The 17971-nt window shown below is 41.1% G+C and overlaps 1 protein-coding gene across 1 annotated transcript in view; it reads right to left on the reverse strand.

Annotated features, from left to right (window-relative positions):
- Positions 1–17971, reverse strand: part of LOC122812984 (E3 ubiquitin-protein ligase rnf213-alpha-like) — a 1982151-nt gene that overhangs the window by 1421649 nt on the left and 542531 nt on the right. Inside the window, 1 exon segment of the mRNA XM_044085079.1 lies at positions 5711–5866. Coding sequence (XP_043941014.1) covers positions 5711–5866 — 156 coding nt within the window.

Below are 17971 nucleotides of genomic sequence, written 5' to 3' on the forward strand. Positions count from 1 at the left end.
GAGGTACTTTTGGGGTCTTTCCAGTTGCTGCAGGTGTCTGGTAAGGTACATCCCAAAAGGGGCATTGTACTCAATTATGGGCCTGATGAGGGATGAGTAAAGAGGCACGATGACCTCCCCTGATCTAGATGTGAATCCCTTCATGATTAGGTGGGCTATATAAAATGTTTTTCTAACCACTTTGGCCACGTGGTTGTCAAATGACAGATTGCTATCACCTTGGGTCCCCAGGTCCCTAATTACTTCTTCTGTACTTAATGGATTACTACCTATGTGGTAATTTGTGGGCACTTTGTTTTTGCCAAGGGGATGACTATACACTTTTGGCGTTTAGCTTGAGGCCATGGCTCTGGCACCAGTTGTCTGTTTCTATGAGGCCCTTTTGGAGGATGCTTGTGTCGGCTGGAGAGTCGATTATGGCGCCCAGTTTGCAGTCATCTGCGAACTTGGTCAGCCACAGTCCTTCCGTGTTGGCCTGTACCTCAGAGAAATATATACCGAACAAGAGAGGTCCCAGGACTGAGCCTTGTGGGATGCCACTTGTAACTGGTTTGGAGTCTGACATGGCTCCAGCAATTCTAACCATGTGGGTTCTGTCCTTGAGCCAGTTTGCAACCGTGACATAGGGGTTTATATTTAAGCTGGTGAGCTTATCTATAATGCCCGAGTGGGGTATTGTATCGAAGGCTTTTGCGAGGTCCAGGTAGGCTGTGTGGATCATATTGGACCCAGTCCTCACTAAGATGAGAGAGCACTGCACCCTCCCTTGTGTAATGTTCTCTTTAGTAAACTTGAAGCATAATGCTGTCTTCTTTGAAGTAAAAATAAAACCCATTACCCCAGCTAACGTTGTAGCATTTAGTAACTATTCTAAGGCAAACGTCCGATTATTAAGTGCCAATCTGACAAAATTTAAAGCACCCAAAAACACAGCTGCATATGCGAAAATATTTATAGATACACTATACAATCATGTTAATAAATGCAGAGAGACAGTTGTGCCTACCAGAAAAAAGCTCAGAACAAACTCAAAAAAAACAAGCCACTACGGTAGAATCCAAACATCAATAGGCTGTACAACATAAGGAAGAAACTCATAGCAAAGTCAGGAAATACAATGCCCAGAAGGATAAAAACTTTCTAATCAATCTAGACAAACAGCTCAGAGGGCAAATCAGGTTTATCCAGGCCAATTTTGAGGTAAAAGTAGTCTTCCAAGCCAAGGACAACCACAGGGCTTTCTTTAGCTATGTCTGTAACCTCAAAGGCTGCATACAACAATTTGCAGAGCTGATTGTGAATAGAGCCACCTATATTGGGCTGGAAGATATATTAAATACCTACCCCACCGCCGGTCACACCTCAAGAAATACTATTGAACATAACCCCTAACCATTACTAAGGAACAAGTCCTAAACACACTCTTCAAGGCCAAGAACACCTTATTGATGGGACCTGATAATATCCCAGGACGCCTCCTAAATAGCATGAAAGATGATCTATCAGGGACACTGGAGTCATGATTTAACCATAGCCTCCAGTCAGGCTGCATGCCATGCAAATGGAAAACAGCAACAGTCATCCCTCTACATAACAGCAGTCCTTTATGAGACCTCAGAAACTACAGACCCATTAGTCTAACTCGACTCATATGTAAAGCCATGGAAAGAATTATCATAGAAATTATTAATAATGGCACTGGATCCAACCCAATCTGTATATTGTCAAAAAAAAAAAAAATTAAATCTACTCAGTCAGGTAGACTTCTTTGAGAAGGCCACCGAGGCAATGAATTAGGCAAAATGGTGCATAATGCTTACCTTGATCTGGCCAAGGCATTTCATGCAACTCAGGCAATGTAAATAAGCTCACAAAACTAGCATAAACCTCTATTACATGCTGGATTACCAGCCGGCTCAAAGATACGACCCAGGAGTTAGAATATGGAAGTCCACCACCACAAAAAGGCTGGTCACTAGTGGAGTCCCTCAGGGCTCAGTGCTGGGTACTCTTCTTTTTGGCATCTAACATCAAGGGCCTCTGGCTGACAGCAAACTTACAGCAATCACAGAATCCCCCAAGAATATCCTCCAGGAAAGACTAATACAGACAAATAAGTACTGCCGTAGACACGGTTTAAAACTCACTGCTAAGAAATAAATGCATAATTGTACCCTTTTGGAAGCTGGCTAGCCTGGGAAACTACCTCAGTATTAACAGACCACTAACAGTAGACTCAGTGGTCAGGGATTTGGGGATGTACATAGACAGAAACCTGGCTTTTTGACCAACATGTGTCTAAGATAGCAAGAAAATCATTCTGTGTTACTCAACTTATAAGCAAGGGTATAATCTAGATCTAAGAAAGTCATTATTTCACTATTCACAGTCCTCATGAGAATCTTCATTGACTACATTGTCCCCTTCAGTATGCACCTGACCAGGCATATGCAAAAAGTGGAATGTCCACAGAGGTTTCTCTCAAAAAGAATACAGGACATTAACAACATGTCCTATGCAAATTGTTTCAAACTCCTATCCCTATACTCTGTCTCCTACAGACTGTTGAAGGGTGAGCTACATCTGGCATACATGGCATCCCAGGATCCCACTCTGAAGAACCTCTAACATATCTGCAAAATAAATATCATCAAAGCTACCAGATCCAGAGACGTAAACCTTGCTTGTGACGTAAACAGAACATGTTGGAGAGACAGGTGTGTTTCTCACAGAATACCCCTTCTCTGGAACAGTATTCCTATCCATGTGAAGCAGAATTTTTCTCTGACTGTATTCAAGCATAATCTGGACGAGTGGATGGCAAAATTCACCCTGGTGTGTCACCTGTGTCTCTAACAGAAAGAGACAACATGTGAATATATTCCCTAGCTTACATATAAAAATAACTCCAGGGCACCAAACTTGTTGGATACACTCGGGATGTAGTGCCAGGCTTAAAAATGCCCTTGTGGTCGTTAGAGTAGTATATACCTAAAATAAATAACAAAAGTTATGTGGTCGTTAGAGTAGCATATACCTAAAATAAATAACAAAAGCTATCTGTCAGTCATCCAAAAACTGGAATGTCCTAAGGAGCTACATGAAATAGAAATCTGAGATTTCTGGAAGTAAATTTTAAAGAAACGTTTTTAAAAAGTTAAATACTGCTCCTCCTGCTCATTTTGGCAAGCAAGCAACAAAAATCATCAAATTTTTACAGAATGTGAACTATACAGGGAGATCAGGGCCATCCTATTTAAAAACATACTGAGTTCTGAATATTAGCATTACTTAGCGGAGGGCTGGTGTACAGTTGTGTAGATGGATGAAGCCCTAACTATAGTCCTGGTGACCTAGGTTCAATTAGCAGTTCTGGCATATCAGACAAGGCAGAGGATGGATGGATTTGCCTCTACTGAGGGAATGGCATGCACCTGCATACTCCTTGTGTTACATCTCAGGTGGAGGCTAGGGACACAAAAGGGGTAGCCAAGTTGCCATGAAGTTCAGATGACATGCCACATGCCCTAATATGCCCACCCACTGGCCAGTACATGTTTGGCCCGAGAAATCGGGTAAGACATAAAAGTAAAATGCCACTGCATCTCTTTATGCTACCAGCTGAAGCATTTAAACAGTTAACTTTGTACCTTGAAAATTTAAAGTTTGTCACTGAAATCAGCCAGATTTTCTAAATGTTGAAGTAAGGAGGTTTGTCTTTGTTACCAAGGTTGCATGATCTCTGATTAAGCATATTTAGAGATGTAGGTATGCTATTTTGTCTGTTTGTATTAAAGTCAACAATCTGCATAGCCATGTAAAATAATTATTATTCTAAAGTGCATTCCTTCCTATTGAAACATTTTGGTATAGAGCCATGTACTGGATAACACAACCTGGATTTCATAGGTTAGAAGGGGGAACTGCAAGGCATGGACTCAGTAAGGCAGTCTCTGCTTTCAGCGTTTCAATAAGTTAACCATCACTCAAAGGTGCACATAAGGGCACATAGCAGGACAGCCCTGTGTCCTGTATATGGACAGCCCAAGCAGAGTTTGGGTACCAGAAGTGGACTTGACAAAAAGAGTCAAAAAATATAAGCAATAAGAAAAGCAGCATGTTTGCCCTGTAGATCAAGAAAATTGACTGATAGTGATATGGGGCACAGTAGGGAAAGGTTACACAACATATCACAGTGCATGGGCCAAGCAGCAGGGAATATTCATGCTTGTAATCTGCAATAGGGAAGACACATACAGTGTTTCTGTTTGGTCTCTCTCTTTCTCTCTCACACAGAAAGAAACACATACACACACAAACACAAAGTCTTAAGCACACTGTGCACTCAGCCTGGTTCTCTGGTATGTGGGATTCCCAGAAAACTGACTGGCTGTTTAGCTATTCCCGCATACCAGCACACATTTGTAGCTCATTAAGTCCTTGTACTGACTGAATGATGTCCTGCTGTCTTAGCCTGTCCTGTGGGATATTTCATCCATACCTGCTGGACAAAGCAACTTTGTTCCTTCAACACTGACATTCAATTGCAGCAATATTCTACTTTGTCATAGGTTCTTATGTGACCCATGTGAATATGCATATATCTATATCTACATCTATCTCTCTCTCTCTCTCTCTGTATATATATATATATATATATATATATATATATATATATATATATATATGGATGTATACAAAATAAATTATCTCTAAGAGAAAATAATGACTAAAACATACTGAGAAAATCTAGAGAATCATAAAGAAAGAACAGAATGCACACGAATATCAGGATGTAATACCTTCGTGTTTGGTCCTGTTCTTTCTTTATGATTCTCTAGGTCTGCTCAGTATATATATATATATATATATATATATATATATATATATATATATATATATATATACACACACGTGTGTGCATGTGTCTGTATAGATATAGATATAGAAAAGTACAGCTATATCTTTACCTATCACTAAACTGACACCTATATACTTTTGCCTGTAGCTGAAAAGCTGAAAATGTTATGTGCATGGGATGTCTTATGATTGGTATCCCTACAGTGTACAACACTGGTGTCTGTCTTAGTTCTGCTGTTTTTGCAGGTGAGGACAGAGAGTTGGTCGACTTTTAGAACACTGCAGTGCAGTCTAAAATTACAGACTTGGTATAGTCTTGCTGCCTATGAAATGCATTGTAATATTATTCTTGTTGTGTTGCTCATCTGTGTTTTGCACATCATCCGCATGCTTGCTGCATAGTAATGCATTTCAGTACAGCATTCACACTTCACACAGCAATAAGTCATTGAGCTTTTTATGCTCTTCCATGTACACTGACCATATGCAATTACTATGACATCTAAGAATCCTACCCATTCTATATAAATATAATTTTTGCCAATACAGCTCTTGGGCCACAAATTGTCTGCGACACACTTTTCGGGGTTTGGTTCTGTATCAGTCTGCCTAAAGTGAAGTTGCTTCGGATGACCCAACAGTAACTTCACATGTAATGAGACTAGTAACTGATGATACAGAAAATGCAATGCATTCTGAAAGGCAAGAAAATGAAAGGCGCATGTAGAGATTTTCAACAATGCCCCAGTGATATTATTATAACGTACAAATGTACAAACACTGCAAGTTATACCTACAACATGCAGAAGTGTGTTACAAATTCATAAGTTCAGATACTCTTGTACTTTACCTCCATGAAAATATCCACTTCCTCTCTTCCACGTTCTCCCTTTGTGGACATCAGCATGAGCTTGTTCTGAAGTTCTTGCAGTTCTTCTAGCCTGTAGACCCGGTTGCCTTCTGAATGATCCACCAATGTCAGTGACAAGACACTGTCTAAAGACAACTGCAAACCGAATCATGAAAGGGACAAAATACATTAAAAAATGTCATTAAAGAGAAAAAAAAGGTCACCTCATAGCTGCAGATTATAAAACAATTTGAACTTTGAAACTTAAGAGCTAACCCATTGCAAATCACTGCATCTAAAGCTAAATCATCTAAATCACTACATCGCAAACCATCGTAAATTGCAGAACTGCTTGCCATGCCATTTACCACAACATGTTTTTATTATTGCCATCATTATCTCTATGTCCTATACAATGTAATATTTTTGTGAGCTTTAACAGTTTTTACTTTTTTGTAATATTGTTTCTGGAGCTTTTCTCCTCAGGCCTCCATTGAAAAATGGCTGTTTTAGGCCCTATGAACTTTCCTGGTTAACAAACTGCAAATAAATAAACAAATAATAACCCAGTTTCAAACTCCGCCACACCCTAAACAACCACTTTTTCTCTTCAACCTGTTCCCACCTCAATTGTACAAAAACTTCTTAATAAAATCAAACCCTCTTCTCTCTCTGCTGACAATCTTCCATCAGAATATCTAAAACTATCCACAGAAGCAATAGGCTATCCAATCAGTATTCTGATCAATAGCTGCATCACTGAATCCTATATCCCAAAACTTTGAAAAAAATGTATCACTACCCCTTTGCACAAAGGAGGAAAAAATAGTGAACTGTCTAATTATACACCCATTTGTATCCTCTCCCCCATTTAAACTGTTAGAAAAATGCATACAACTACAACTAATGAAATTTCTCTCAGTCAACAATCTCCACAGCACTAGTATCCTTCACAGACACTGCATATAAAGCTATGGACAAGGGCCAATTTACATCAGTAATCTTACTAGACCCATCAAAGGCCTTTGACACAGTGTCCCATTCTAAACTATTCAAAAGTACAGTTTTGTACCTACCATAAATGTAGATGTTCGAGGATCCACATTGCTGCAGTCCTAACTATTGGGTAGTCCGCTGTCCAGTCGGCCCGAATACCAAAGTATATGGCTGACGTCGGTCAGGGCGCATTAGACTGACGTCAGTACGTCAGGGTACTAATGCGCATGACCGACCTCATATCCTCAGTCTTTTCTTGCCCCAGATGTCAGAAGACCCTGAAAAGATAAGGCCAAAAACCAAAAACTCCCAACATACCTGCACCAAAATATATATATACAAAATATACAAAATTAGCAGAATATAACCTCACCTACACAACCACCCCTAAACACAGAGGGGAAGGAGGGAGGTAAATTGGACTGCAGCAATGTGGATCCTCGAACATCTACATTTATGGTAGGTACAAAACTGTACTATGTTCTTCATTCCACATTGCTGCAGTCCTAACTATTGGGTAGAATCCCAAAGCAGAGGTAAGGGAGGCTGGCAAATCATAAGGAAGCAGGAACTGACAACATGCCCTGCAAAATAGCTGTGGCAAAACCAGCCCTAGACTTAGAGTAGAGAGGAAGGTGATAATGCTTAGAGAAAGTATGCACTGAACTCCAAGTAGCTGCCTCCAAAATATCCTTAGTTGCCACCCCTCAGAAATGCTGTTGAAGTGGCAGTAGCCCTAGTGGAATGAGGCCTAATCCCAGCTGGAATCTCCTTGCCATGATGGGAATAACAAAATGTAATGCAACACCCAATCCATCTAGAAATAGTTTGTTTTGACACAGGCTTGCCCTGAGAACTCAAAGCAAAAGAAACAAACAACTGCTGAGACTGCCTAAAATCCTTAGTCCTGCTCAAATAATAACGAATTGCCTGTGTACATCTAAAGTGTGCAAAATCTTTTCCCCTTTATTTTGGGGATCTGCATAAAACGTAGGCAAATGAATAGTTTGGTTTAAAGCCACACTAGAAACCACCTTAGGCATAAAGGAAGGATTAGGACGTAAAGATACTCTATCCTTGTGAAAAATCAAAAGGCTCCACTGCCATAAGGGCCTGCAACTCAGAAACCCTTCTTGCAGAAGTAATGGCCAACAAAAAAGCAGTCTTCCATGACAAGTATTTCAATTCAGTAGTAGCCGCAGGCTCAAAAGGTTGTAGAGTAAGTTTTCCAACACAAAATTGAGATCCCAAGCAGGAGTAGGAGCTCTACGGGGGTCTTATATTCTTTGCCCCTCTAAGAAATTGCTTGAACAAAGGATGAAAACAGCGGTGGGTCACAATCATAGTGAGCTGAAATTGCTGCAGCATGAATCTTAATGGAAGAGAAAGACAAACCTTTGTCCAATAACTCAGTAAGATATTGAAGAGCCACACTCAAATTTGGCTCAGAAATCTCCAAATTGTTTGCTGCACTCCAAAATAAAATCTCTTCCATTTTTCTGCGTACACTTTCCTTGTACTAGGTCTCCTGGCTTCCATAATCACATTTAAAACTTGTTGAGGAAGTTGAGACCTGCTGTCTTTCAAAACAGAATATGCCAGGCTGTTAGATGAAGAGAGTGAAGCTTGACATTGAGCAGGTGACCGTCTCTCTGAGACAACAGGTGTGGAATCAAGGGTAAAGGCCATGGAGGCTTCTTTACCAGACTCCTCAGTAATGGGTACCAGTGCTGCCGAGGCCAATCTGGAGCTATTAAAATCATCCTTGGCTTGTCTTGTCTGACCTTTAGAAGCACCTTTGGAAGAAGAGGCAGAGGTGGAAACGCATACACATGAAGATTTTTCCAACTGAAAGAAAGAGCATCCACTTTCCAAGCTGTGTGATGAAACCTCTGTGTGCAAAACTTTGGCAGCTGGTGGTTTAGTGGAGAAGCGAACAGATCTATGTCTGGAGTTCCCCAGGACACTGTCAACTTTTGAAATACATGAAGATCCAGTTTCCACTGTGGGGATCCATGATTTGTCTGCTTAACACATCTGCTAAGGAGTTCTGTGCTCCGGCAGAAACCTTGCCTGAAGAGTTAGTTGCAAGCTGAGCGCAGTCTCCCATAAAATCATTGCTTGCCTGCACAATGGGTAAGAATGTGTTCCCCTTGTTTGTTGATGTACCACATGACAGTTGTGTTGTCTGTTAGAATCAACACCTGCCCTGGAAGAAGTAACTCCTTGAAAGCCATTAATGCAAACTGGACTGCTAACATCTCCTTCATGTTGATATGTAGATGCTGTAGTCTGGCAGGCCACTTGTCTTGTATCCACTTTCCATTTAGATGAGCTCCCCAAGCAATGTCTGAGGCATCTGTCGTTAGAATTTGACTCGCCTCTGGCCGGGTCACAGAGAGTCCCTTGTTTAGGTGACATTCCTGAGCCCACCACAAAAATTCCTTTTGAATGCAAGGTATTATTTGAATGACAGTGTCCAAATCCTGGCAGTGCTGTGTCCATACATTTTGAGATACCATTGTAGCTTCCTCATATGCAGTTTGGCATTGGGAAGCACCAGAATACAAGATGCCATGAACCCTAAGGCTTGAAGGACTGTCCTTGCAGTCAGCCCGGACTGAAGAGATAGTTGATGGAAGTAACTGGAAAGATTCTTTTGTTTGTCCGGGGTTAAAAAGGCCATCTGGGCTGCTGTATTCAGTCTCACACCCAGAAAGCACATGTCTTGAGAGGGTACTAGACTGGACTTTATTTCGTTCACAGAATACCCTAGGCATCTTAGCACTGCTATGACATATTCCAAATGCTGTAGAAGGTCTTCCTTTTCTTGAGCCAGAATCAGGCAATCGTCCAAGTAAGGATAGATTTGAATTCCTTTTAGCCTGAAGTAAGCTATCACTGGAGCCAGAACCTTTGTGAATACTCTGGGTGCAGTAGATAAGCCAAAGGGCAATGCAGAGAACTGATAATGAGAACTTCCAGCTCGAAAACGCAGATACTTTCTGCAACTTAGTCTTATAGGCACATGAAGGTAAGCTTCCTTGAGATCTAAAGTTACCATCCAGTGATCTATGCCCAGCAGAGGTAAAAGCTGTTGTAACGTCAACATTTTGAACTTGGGAATGTCCAGATAAGTGTTGAGGATAGATAAATCCAAAATTTGTCTCCACGTGTTCCCCTTGTTCTTTACTAGGAACAGGCGAGAATAAAATCCTAGGCCCCTTTCTGGCACAGGAACCGGCTGAATGGCCCCTATTTGGAGTAATAGAGAAATTTGCTTGTGAGCCTCTTGTCTTTGTAGAGGAGGAATGTCTGGCATGCCTTTGAAAGGAGGCAAGGTATGGAAATAAAACCTGTAACCGTGGTGAATGATATCCAGAACCCATCTGTCTTGGGTAATTAAATCCCAATTTTCTTTGAAAAGAGACAGTCTTCCTCCCAACGGTGCTGCCAGACGAGAATGAACTGGCAGCTGAAAAGGCAGGTCATTGGGTCTGCTTACGAAAGGACTGACCCCTGCCCTCACCAGAAGTCTGAGCAGGGGAACTCCTGTCCTAGGCCTAAAAGAACCCTGAGCTCTGCCCCTACCACGTCTAGACCTACCCCTAGACTGGGAATCATAAGCAGGATAAGTCCATCCCTTAGCAGGCCAATTTCTACTAAACTGGAGGCTGCACCTGCAAAAATCTTTAACAGTTTGCATAGACTTAGCCTTGTCCTCCATTTTCTTCAAAACTGCTTCTACAGGCGAACCAAACAACACATCAGACTGCAAAGGAGCATCCAAAATCCGTGTCTTAACATGCTCAGCTAAATTCTGATCTCTCAACCAGGCGTGCCTACGAAGAACAGAACCAGTGGCAGCCACCCTGGAGGAGGCCTGCACAGCATCAAAACCACATTGCAAGGAATGTTTACCCACCTGTTCAGACACATGAACTAAATCCTGCAACTCTTTACACTCAATACCTTCCGCCAGAGCATCCACCTTAGATTTCAACTGTGAAAGAAGATAATTCTGATATTTTAACATGTGAAACTGACAATTCAACGCCTCATGGCTAAAGTGGAAGAAGTATACACTTTCTTTCCCCATCTATCCAAAGCCCTTGCCTCTTTATCAGGAGGGACAGGATTTTTAACAACTGAGGCCTTCACACCTTTAGGCCCCTGAGAGACAGTTTCGGGTCTGCCCTAGGACTCTTAAAAGATACTTATGAGCTTCAGGCACCCTATAATACCTATCCGGTTTAACTGGGGCAGGAGGCAAAGAATCAGGATTCAGGAAGCCTCTGCAAAACATCTTCCACCACATTCAAAACAGGAGGTATAGCTAAAGGCCTATGCTGGGGTTAAAACAAGAATTCCCTAAGCCTTTTCCTGGAATCAGAGAAATCTTGACCTTCCCATTTAAAATGCTCCCTCATGGAATGCAGAGTCTCTGAAAATGAAAAATCCTCAGGAGGAGAAGCTGAAGGAGTAGAATCATCCACATCAGAATCAGAATAAGGAGGGTACTCCTGCAAGTCTTCAGCCGAAGACTCAGAAGCCTCCGAGCATTGCTCAAAACTGTCAAACTCAGGTTCCACCCTAGGCCTCTTATCAGGAGGGGGCATAGAACCCCTTATCATAGTAATCAAATCCTCTGCCATTTTAAGCATATGTTTCTTAGGCAAAGACCCTGAAGCACTAGGAGAAACCCCACTGAAGCAAAACTCGGCCTGCCCCTCAAAGAAGCCTTGGAAACAGAAGAGGAGGCTCTAACCACCTTAGGAAGAGAAGGAAGAACAGCCACCTGAGAAGCCCCTCAGCCTGGCCTACTTCCTGAGAGGATACATCCTGTAACAGTAAAGTCTCTCCCTGAGACTCCAAAGAAACACCTGGCAAAACCTCCGGCTCCACTGAGCCCTCTAAAGAACCGGCGTCTGGGACTGTCGGTTCTTCCACTCTAGGTTTTGCTGTTTTGTTCTTGCGCTTTTAGCGAAGCGCCGGAGCATCCGACGGCATTTTATAATTACAACGCTTCCCAAACACTAACCTGGCACAGTCTAACCTTCTCTTAATAGTGCGTTTGTTAAATCTAGCACAAGAGCGGCATCCAACAACGTCGTGCTCAGGCCCTAAACAAGGTATACACAAAGTATGGTAATCCCTATGAGGTATCTGTTTCCCACAAGAAATACAGTTATTCACTTTTTCTGACATCCGGTTAAATACTGAGGCAAGAAAAACCAAAATATTCCCAACGGGTACTTAGCCAACTTTGATTCGGTCTGAAACTCTGGCTTCAGAAACTTTCAGAACGCCAACCTGCACTCGCAAAATTGCTTCTGCATCGGACCATGCGGCAAAAAAGACTGAGGATATGACGTCGGTCATGCGCATTAGTACCCTGACGTACTGACGTCAGTCTAATGCGCCCTGACCGACGTCAGCCATATACTTTGGTATTCGGGCCGACTGGACAGCGGACTACCCAATAGTTAGGACTGCAGCAATGTGGAATGAAGAACATCAACTTTCTACACTAGGTTGCTCTCAAACTACTACTACCACTCAAAAATGGTTCCTCAACTATTTAACTGATAAGCAGCAATGTGTCAAATGGCTATCTACCCTATCAAATACCAGGCAAACACCAGTGAAGTCTCCAAAGGGTTCATTTTAGGACCCCTGCCCTTGAACATATTCATTAACAACTTTCACTCTGCCTCCCTCCAAAGCACACTCATTCAATATGCAGATGACTCCACCATTATTTCCACATCCCTCAACCCCCACCATCTCTTCACAATCACACAAGAAGGCTTTACCTCTCTTGTAACTCAGGCAAAACTTAATTGGCATTAGTATAGACAAACGTACCTTCGAGCAACACATACTTAATTCAATTAAAAAAACACACATCAAACTTGGCAAACTTCACAGACACAAACACTTTATGGATGCTTCCACTAAAATGACACTAACCAATACCATTGTACTCCCATCCCTTCTTTATGGAGGCCCTATTCTTACAAATCTTCACATAACCCTAAAGAACAAACTACAATCATGTTATTACAAAATTGTCAAATTTGCAATTGGTTGACCAAATCGCACCCACCAATGTTTAACACTCAAAAAAACAATCTGGCTAGAATTCCCTCAATACTTGAATTTAGCACAAGTCTCTCTAGCTCATAGAATAATTTATAAACCCAACAAAGCTGCCCAGCCTTAATCTTACAGCCCTACACTCCACCCAGAAATCTCTGGTCTACTAATAAACTACTTCTACAAGTGCACAAACGCACCAAAAGAGCTGGACAATGCCTTTACTCTTATGCCACTGCTAAATTATGGAATGCCCTACCACCAACTATTAGTGCCATCAAATCCCTCAAGACCTTTAAATTTACAATAAAAGACAATTACCTTAAATAAAACATTTGCTCTTGCTCCTAAGCTACAATTAACCAACTTAATCTATCTCAGACCCCCCCCCCATTCACCCTTCATGCCTCTTTAAACCTACCTTATATCCAGAAAAAAAAGCATCATAGATATAGTCTAATAACGCATACCTGTTAAGCTTCCCTTAACTACTAACAACTCCCCCTCTTAGTCTCCACAACTCCTCCATTCTTTTTACACTTCCCTCTTCATATACTTCTCTCTTATACCTATCTTAAATTTTTTCATCCACCCCTACCATATCTCCCATCACAATTATGTCTGCAATACGTCTTAATCCAACTTTCTCACACTAATCTTGCTTTCATCTAACCCCCTACCTCCTCTACTATTCCTATATTCATTCACTTCTCCCTAACATTAAATTCTTACTAAATAGCTACCCTTAATACTTACATATAAAAAGTTCTATTGGCTGCATGCATTGTTTGGTCTTGACCTTCACAAATTGTCACAAATGTTGACCATCTCTTAAATGCAAACCATGTAAACTTTCTTTAATTGAATGTAAGTTTGTACTATTAATCTATGCCTACACTATATATGTTAGTAACGTAATACCTTGTCACTGTCTTTTCTTTAAAAATTGTTTAAACTTTTATGATTCTATTTTGTTAACTGTGGAGCTTTTCTCCCCAGGCCTCTGCTGAAAATGGGTTCCTGACCGAGTCAGAATTTCAAAGTCACCAAATGTCAATACATAAATAATAAATAAATAAAATCTGCACAGAGTGAAACATATCCCACACTGGTATAATAAATTTGTGCTTTTCAATCTACCGATTCTCTTCCAGGATAATGAATGACACCACCTGACTGCTCTTTCCAGATTCTTCACTCATTATCTTGCAAGTGTGTGTGTGTGTGTGTGTGTGTGTGTGTGTGTGTGTGTGTGTGTGTGTGTGTGTGTGTGTGTGTGTGTGTATATGTGTATAATGTAGGCTTCAACAAACTGAGCAACAGCAGCCATGGGGGGATAGAGACCCCCCTCCCATGGGGTAAAGCTGTCTGCATTCCCTAACTTTTTTGTAACCTATGCTGAGGTTGCATAGTCTCAGGGCAACTAAAGCCCTTATGACAAAACAATCTGTCACTTACATTGAACATGCTGAATTGTACAGTTACTGCATAACCAACATACTGACCAATAGCACATTTTATTCTTTCTGAAAAAAAAGAATAAATTGTGAAATTAAAAACACTTGTCAATCTCCTGTTTAACTCATACAAATTAAAATATGCACTTGAAATGCTGCTTATTCCAAATATATTGAGCACAGGGGTTAAGCATCTATATGTAAATATATACCGATGTCTAACTACTACAGACCTACGTGTGTGTGTGTGTGTGTGTGTGTGTGTGTGTGTGTGTGTGTGTGTGTGTGTGTGTGTGTGTGTGTGTGTGTGTGTGTGTGTGTCAGCATGCGAGTATAAATATAACAAAATGTAGTAAGTCACATCAGATCAGGACTTGGTTAACTGCTTTCATCTTTTTATTAACAGATGGACTTCCTTCAGGCTTCATTACTATGGAGTTAAGTGACATTTACAGAGTGGATTAGCATTTTATTATTTTACTTTACACTTATGTATGGATGTAAATAGATGGATAGATAGACAGACAGGCACTACAGTTTGTCCCTACTCACTTACTTAACAGTGGTTTTGGCAGAGGCAGTTTACCAAACAAACATTACTACAGTCTATCTCTACAGTGCTGAGGCATACACAAAACAACTGTATCTTTCTGAGGGGTTCTGCACAGTAGCCACAGCTGTATGACTATGTAGTTTGTTTATATACACACACACACACACACACACACACACACACACACACACACACACACACACACACACGCATATATATAGTTTACTATCAAAATGTCGAGGTGGCTTTCGACCAATCACAACCTCGACCCGGAAAACGGAATAGAATTGCGATGCTTGCTTAGAATGTTGATTCCTTCAAAGGAAAGAATCGACATTCAAACACTGAAAAAAATAAACGATGTGGAAAATGTCTTACCATTTTGCAGGGGGCAAGAATCCCTGCAGCCCCCATGTGGGAGGATGCGCCCCCACACAACCCCTGTTACTTATATACTCTAACGCCAAGATCACACTGCAGTGAGGAAAAGGGTCATTTTCCTGATCCCCAATGCAGTGTGATGCCCTTCAAAATACCAATGCTCCAAACTACGCACACAATCACCTTATCGACGTTTTACAGTCGACAGGAATTATGTTCATAGTTTTGCTTCTCTGCCACTCCGTGTTCGTCCTTCCAACTGTCGAGGAAAGCCACCTCGACATTTTGATTGTAATCCTATATATATATATATATATATACATGGTTTACTATAATATATGTGTGTGTGTGTGTGTGTGTGTGTGTGTGTGTGTGTATGTATATACATATATGTATATAGGCGTGTGCACATATATATATATATATATATATATACACACACACACACACACACACACACACACACACACACACACACACACACACACACACACACACACACACATTACACATGGCTTTATGAAGTTTTTTGACTGCAAGTGTATAGTTGTCTTTGCATGTGCAATCAGTTGTTAGTGGATGAGACCAGTAGTTGACTTCTGCAGAGCTGGATTACTTGTGGTTGAATATATGAGGTCCGATCATTTGCCGATATACTCAGCAAGCTCAATGAAAACTAGAATCACATGGTATGAAAGCATACCACATCTTGAATTGTCTGAACAATTGTCTGAGGACATGAGAGCTTCTGTAATGGGTAGTATGTAAGTAAATTTTTTTTTTTTCTGCTAGACATAATATGAAGTCTAGGAATTACATGTAAAATGCAGACACCTATCTCTTAGTAATATCTGACCATTCAACACTGATGCTATACATTGATTTAACTAAGGATTGCAAGGAATATAAGCATTGAAAGTCCCCTCTCACAACCTAAAATCATCTGACTCGAAGATGGTGTAAAGATACATTTCAAAAATGTTAAATGAGCTAATGATAAATCACACCATCATAGTGGAGCAATAGACGAATTTCAAATCAAAACTTGGGAGATACAGATAAAGACAAAATAAACCTGGGAAAAACAGAATCCTAAGTAGTTTACATAAAATGAAGGAAATTATACAAGTCAGAACATCTGAAATAAACAAAACCTAATGTGGGAAACACGGATAAAGTGATTAAAAAATGTAATTTAAATTGACTTACTTTAGTAATACTCAAAGGGTCCACAAATATTATGTGCACTAAGACAGTAGACAGCAGACAGTGAAGTAGTGAAAAGATTTGATGCATAGCTATTCTGGTAACACAGCCCAAATCAATTTTTGGCATATTCAAAAACTGCTAAAGTACAGTTTTGTACCTACCATAAATGTAGATGTTCGAGGGCTATTACAGCTGCAGTAATTACATATGGGTTTTCAGCCGGCAGGCGGTCGGCCGAATTCCAAAGTCTTGGTCCGGCGTCGGTTGTTGTCGCGTACTCTTCTGACGTCAGGAAGGCTAGAGTATAAAAGACACAGCCGACGCCATCTTCTTCAGTCTTTCTTGCCCCAGATGTCAGGTGCCCCCAAAAGGAAGGCAATACATAAATTAGTGTAATACACAAAAGTAAGCAAATAAAACATATTAGGATAACCCAGTCAGCAGGTATGAATAGGTATTCAAACCCCAAGGTCTTACCAAGAGGGGAAGGAGGGTGGGAAACCTGTACTGCAGCTGTAATAGCCCTCGAACATCTACATTTATGGTAGGTACAAAACTGTACTATGTTCATCGTGCATTACAGCTGCAGTAATTACATATGGGTAGAATCCCAAAGCTATGTATAGGGTGGTAGGTACTATACGGAACTGGGTTGAGCTAGAATGCCCTGCAAAACTGCAGTGGCAAAGCCTGCTCTAGTTCTGGAGTATAAAGGCAGATGGTAATGCTTTGTGAAGGTATGTACAGAACTCCAAGTGGCTGCTTCCAAGATATCTTTAGTAGGCACTCCTCCGAGGAAGGCTGTAGAGGTGGCTGTGGCCCTAGTAGAGTGTGATCTGATACCAGTAGGTACGCGCTTTCCATGATAGGAATAACAAAAGCGTATGCAGTGACCAATCCACTTGGAAATTGTCTGTTTAGTTACAGGTTTCCCTTGACCCCCCACAGCATAGGAAACTAGGAGTTGATCTGATTTTCTGAATGACTTGGTTCTGTCCAAGTAGTAACGTAGCTGCCTATGGATATCTAAAGAATGAAGCAGCCTCTCCTCTTTGTTTTGAGGATTAGAGTAGAAGGTAGGAAGGTGGATGGCCTGGTTTAGGGCTACCCTAGATACTACTTTAGGCATAAAGGAGGGGTTAGTACGCAGGGAAACCCTGTCCTGATGGAATATGAGGAATGGCTGCACCGCCATGAGGGCCTGTAACTCAGATACCCTACGAGCTGAAGTGATGGCCAGGAGAAAAGCTGTTTTCCAGGACAAATATTGTAATTCTGCTGAAGCAGCTGGTTCAAAGGGAGGCAATGTCAATTTTTCCAGTACATAGTTAAGGTCCCAAGCTGGTACTGATTGTTTCCTTGGAGGCCTTATGTTCTTAGCCCCTCTGAGGAACTGTCGCAGTAGTGGGTGTGAAAATAAAGGAGGATCCATATTGAATTCTGCAGATATTGCTGAGGCATGTATCTTGATTGAGGAAAAGGAAAGTCCCTTGCTCAAAAGCTCAGTTAGGTACTGTAAAATCTGAGGCAGGTTTAATTTTCTAGGATCCTGTCCTCGTTCTTCAT

This window comes from Protopterus annectens, chromosome 10.part0, assembly GCF_019279795.1.
Source record: "Protopterus annectens isolate FY-2018-M chromosome 10.part0, PAN1.0, whole genome shotgun sequence".
Classification (NCBI taxonomy): Eukaryota; Metazoa; Chordata; order Ceratodontiformes; family Protopteridae; genus Protopterus; species Protopterus annectens.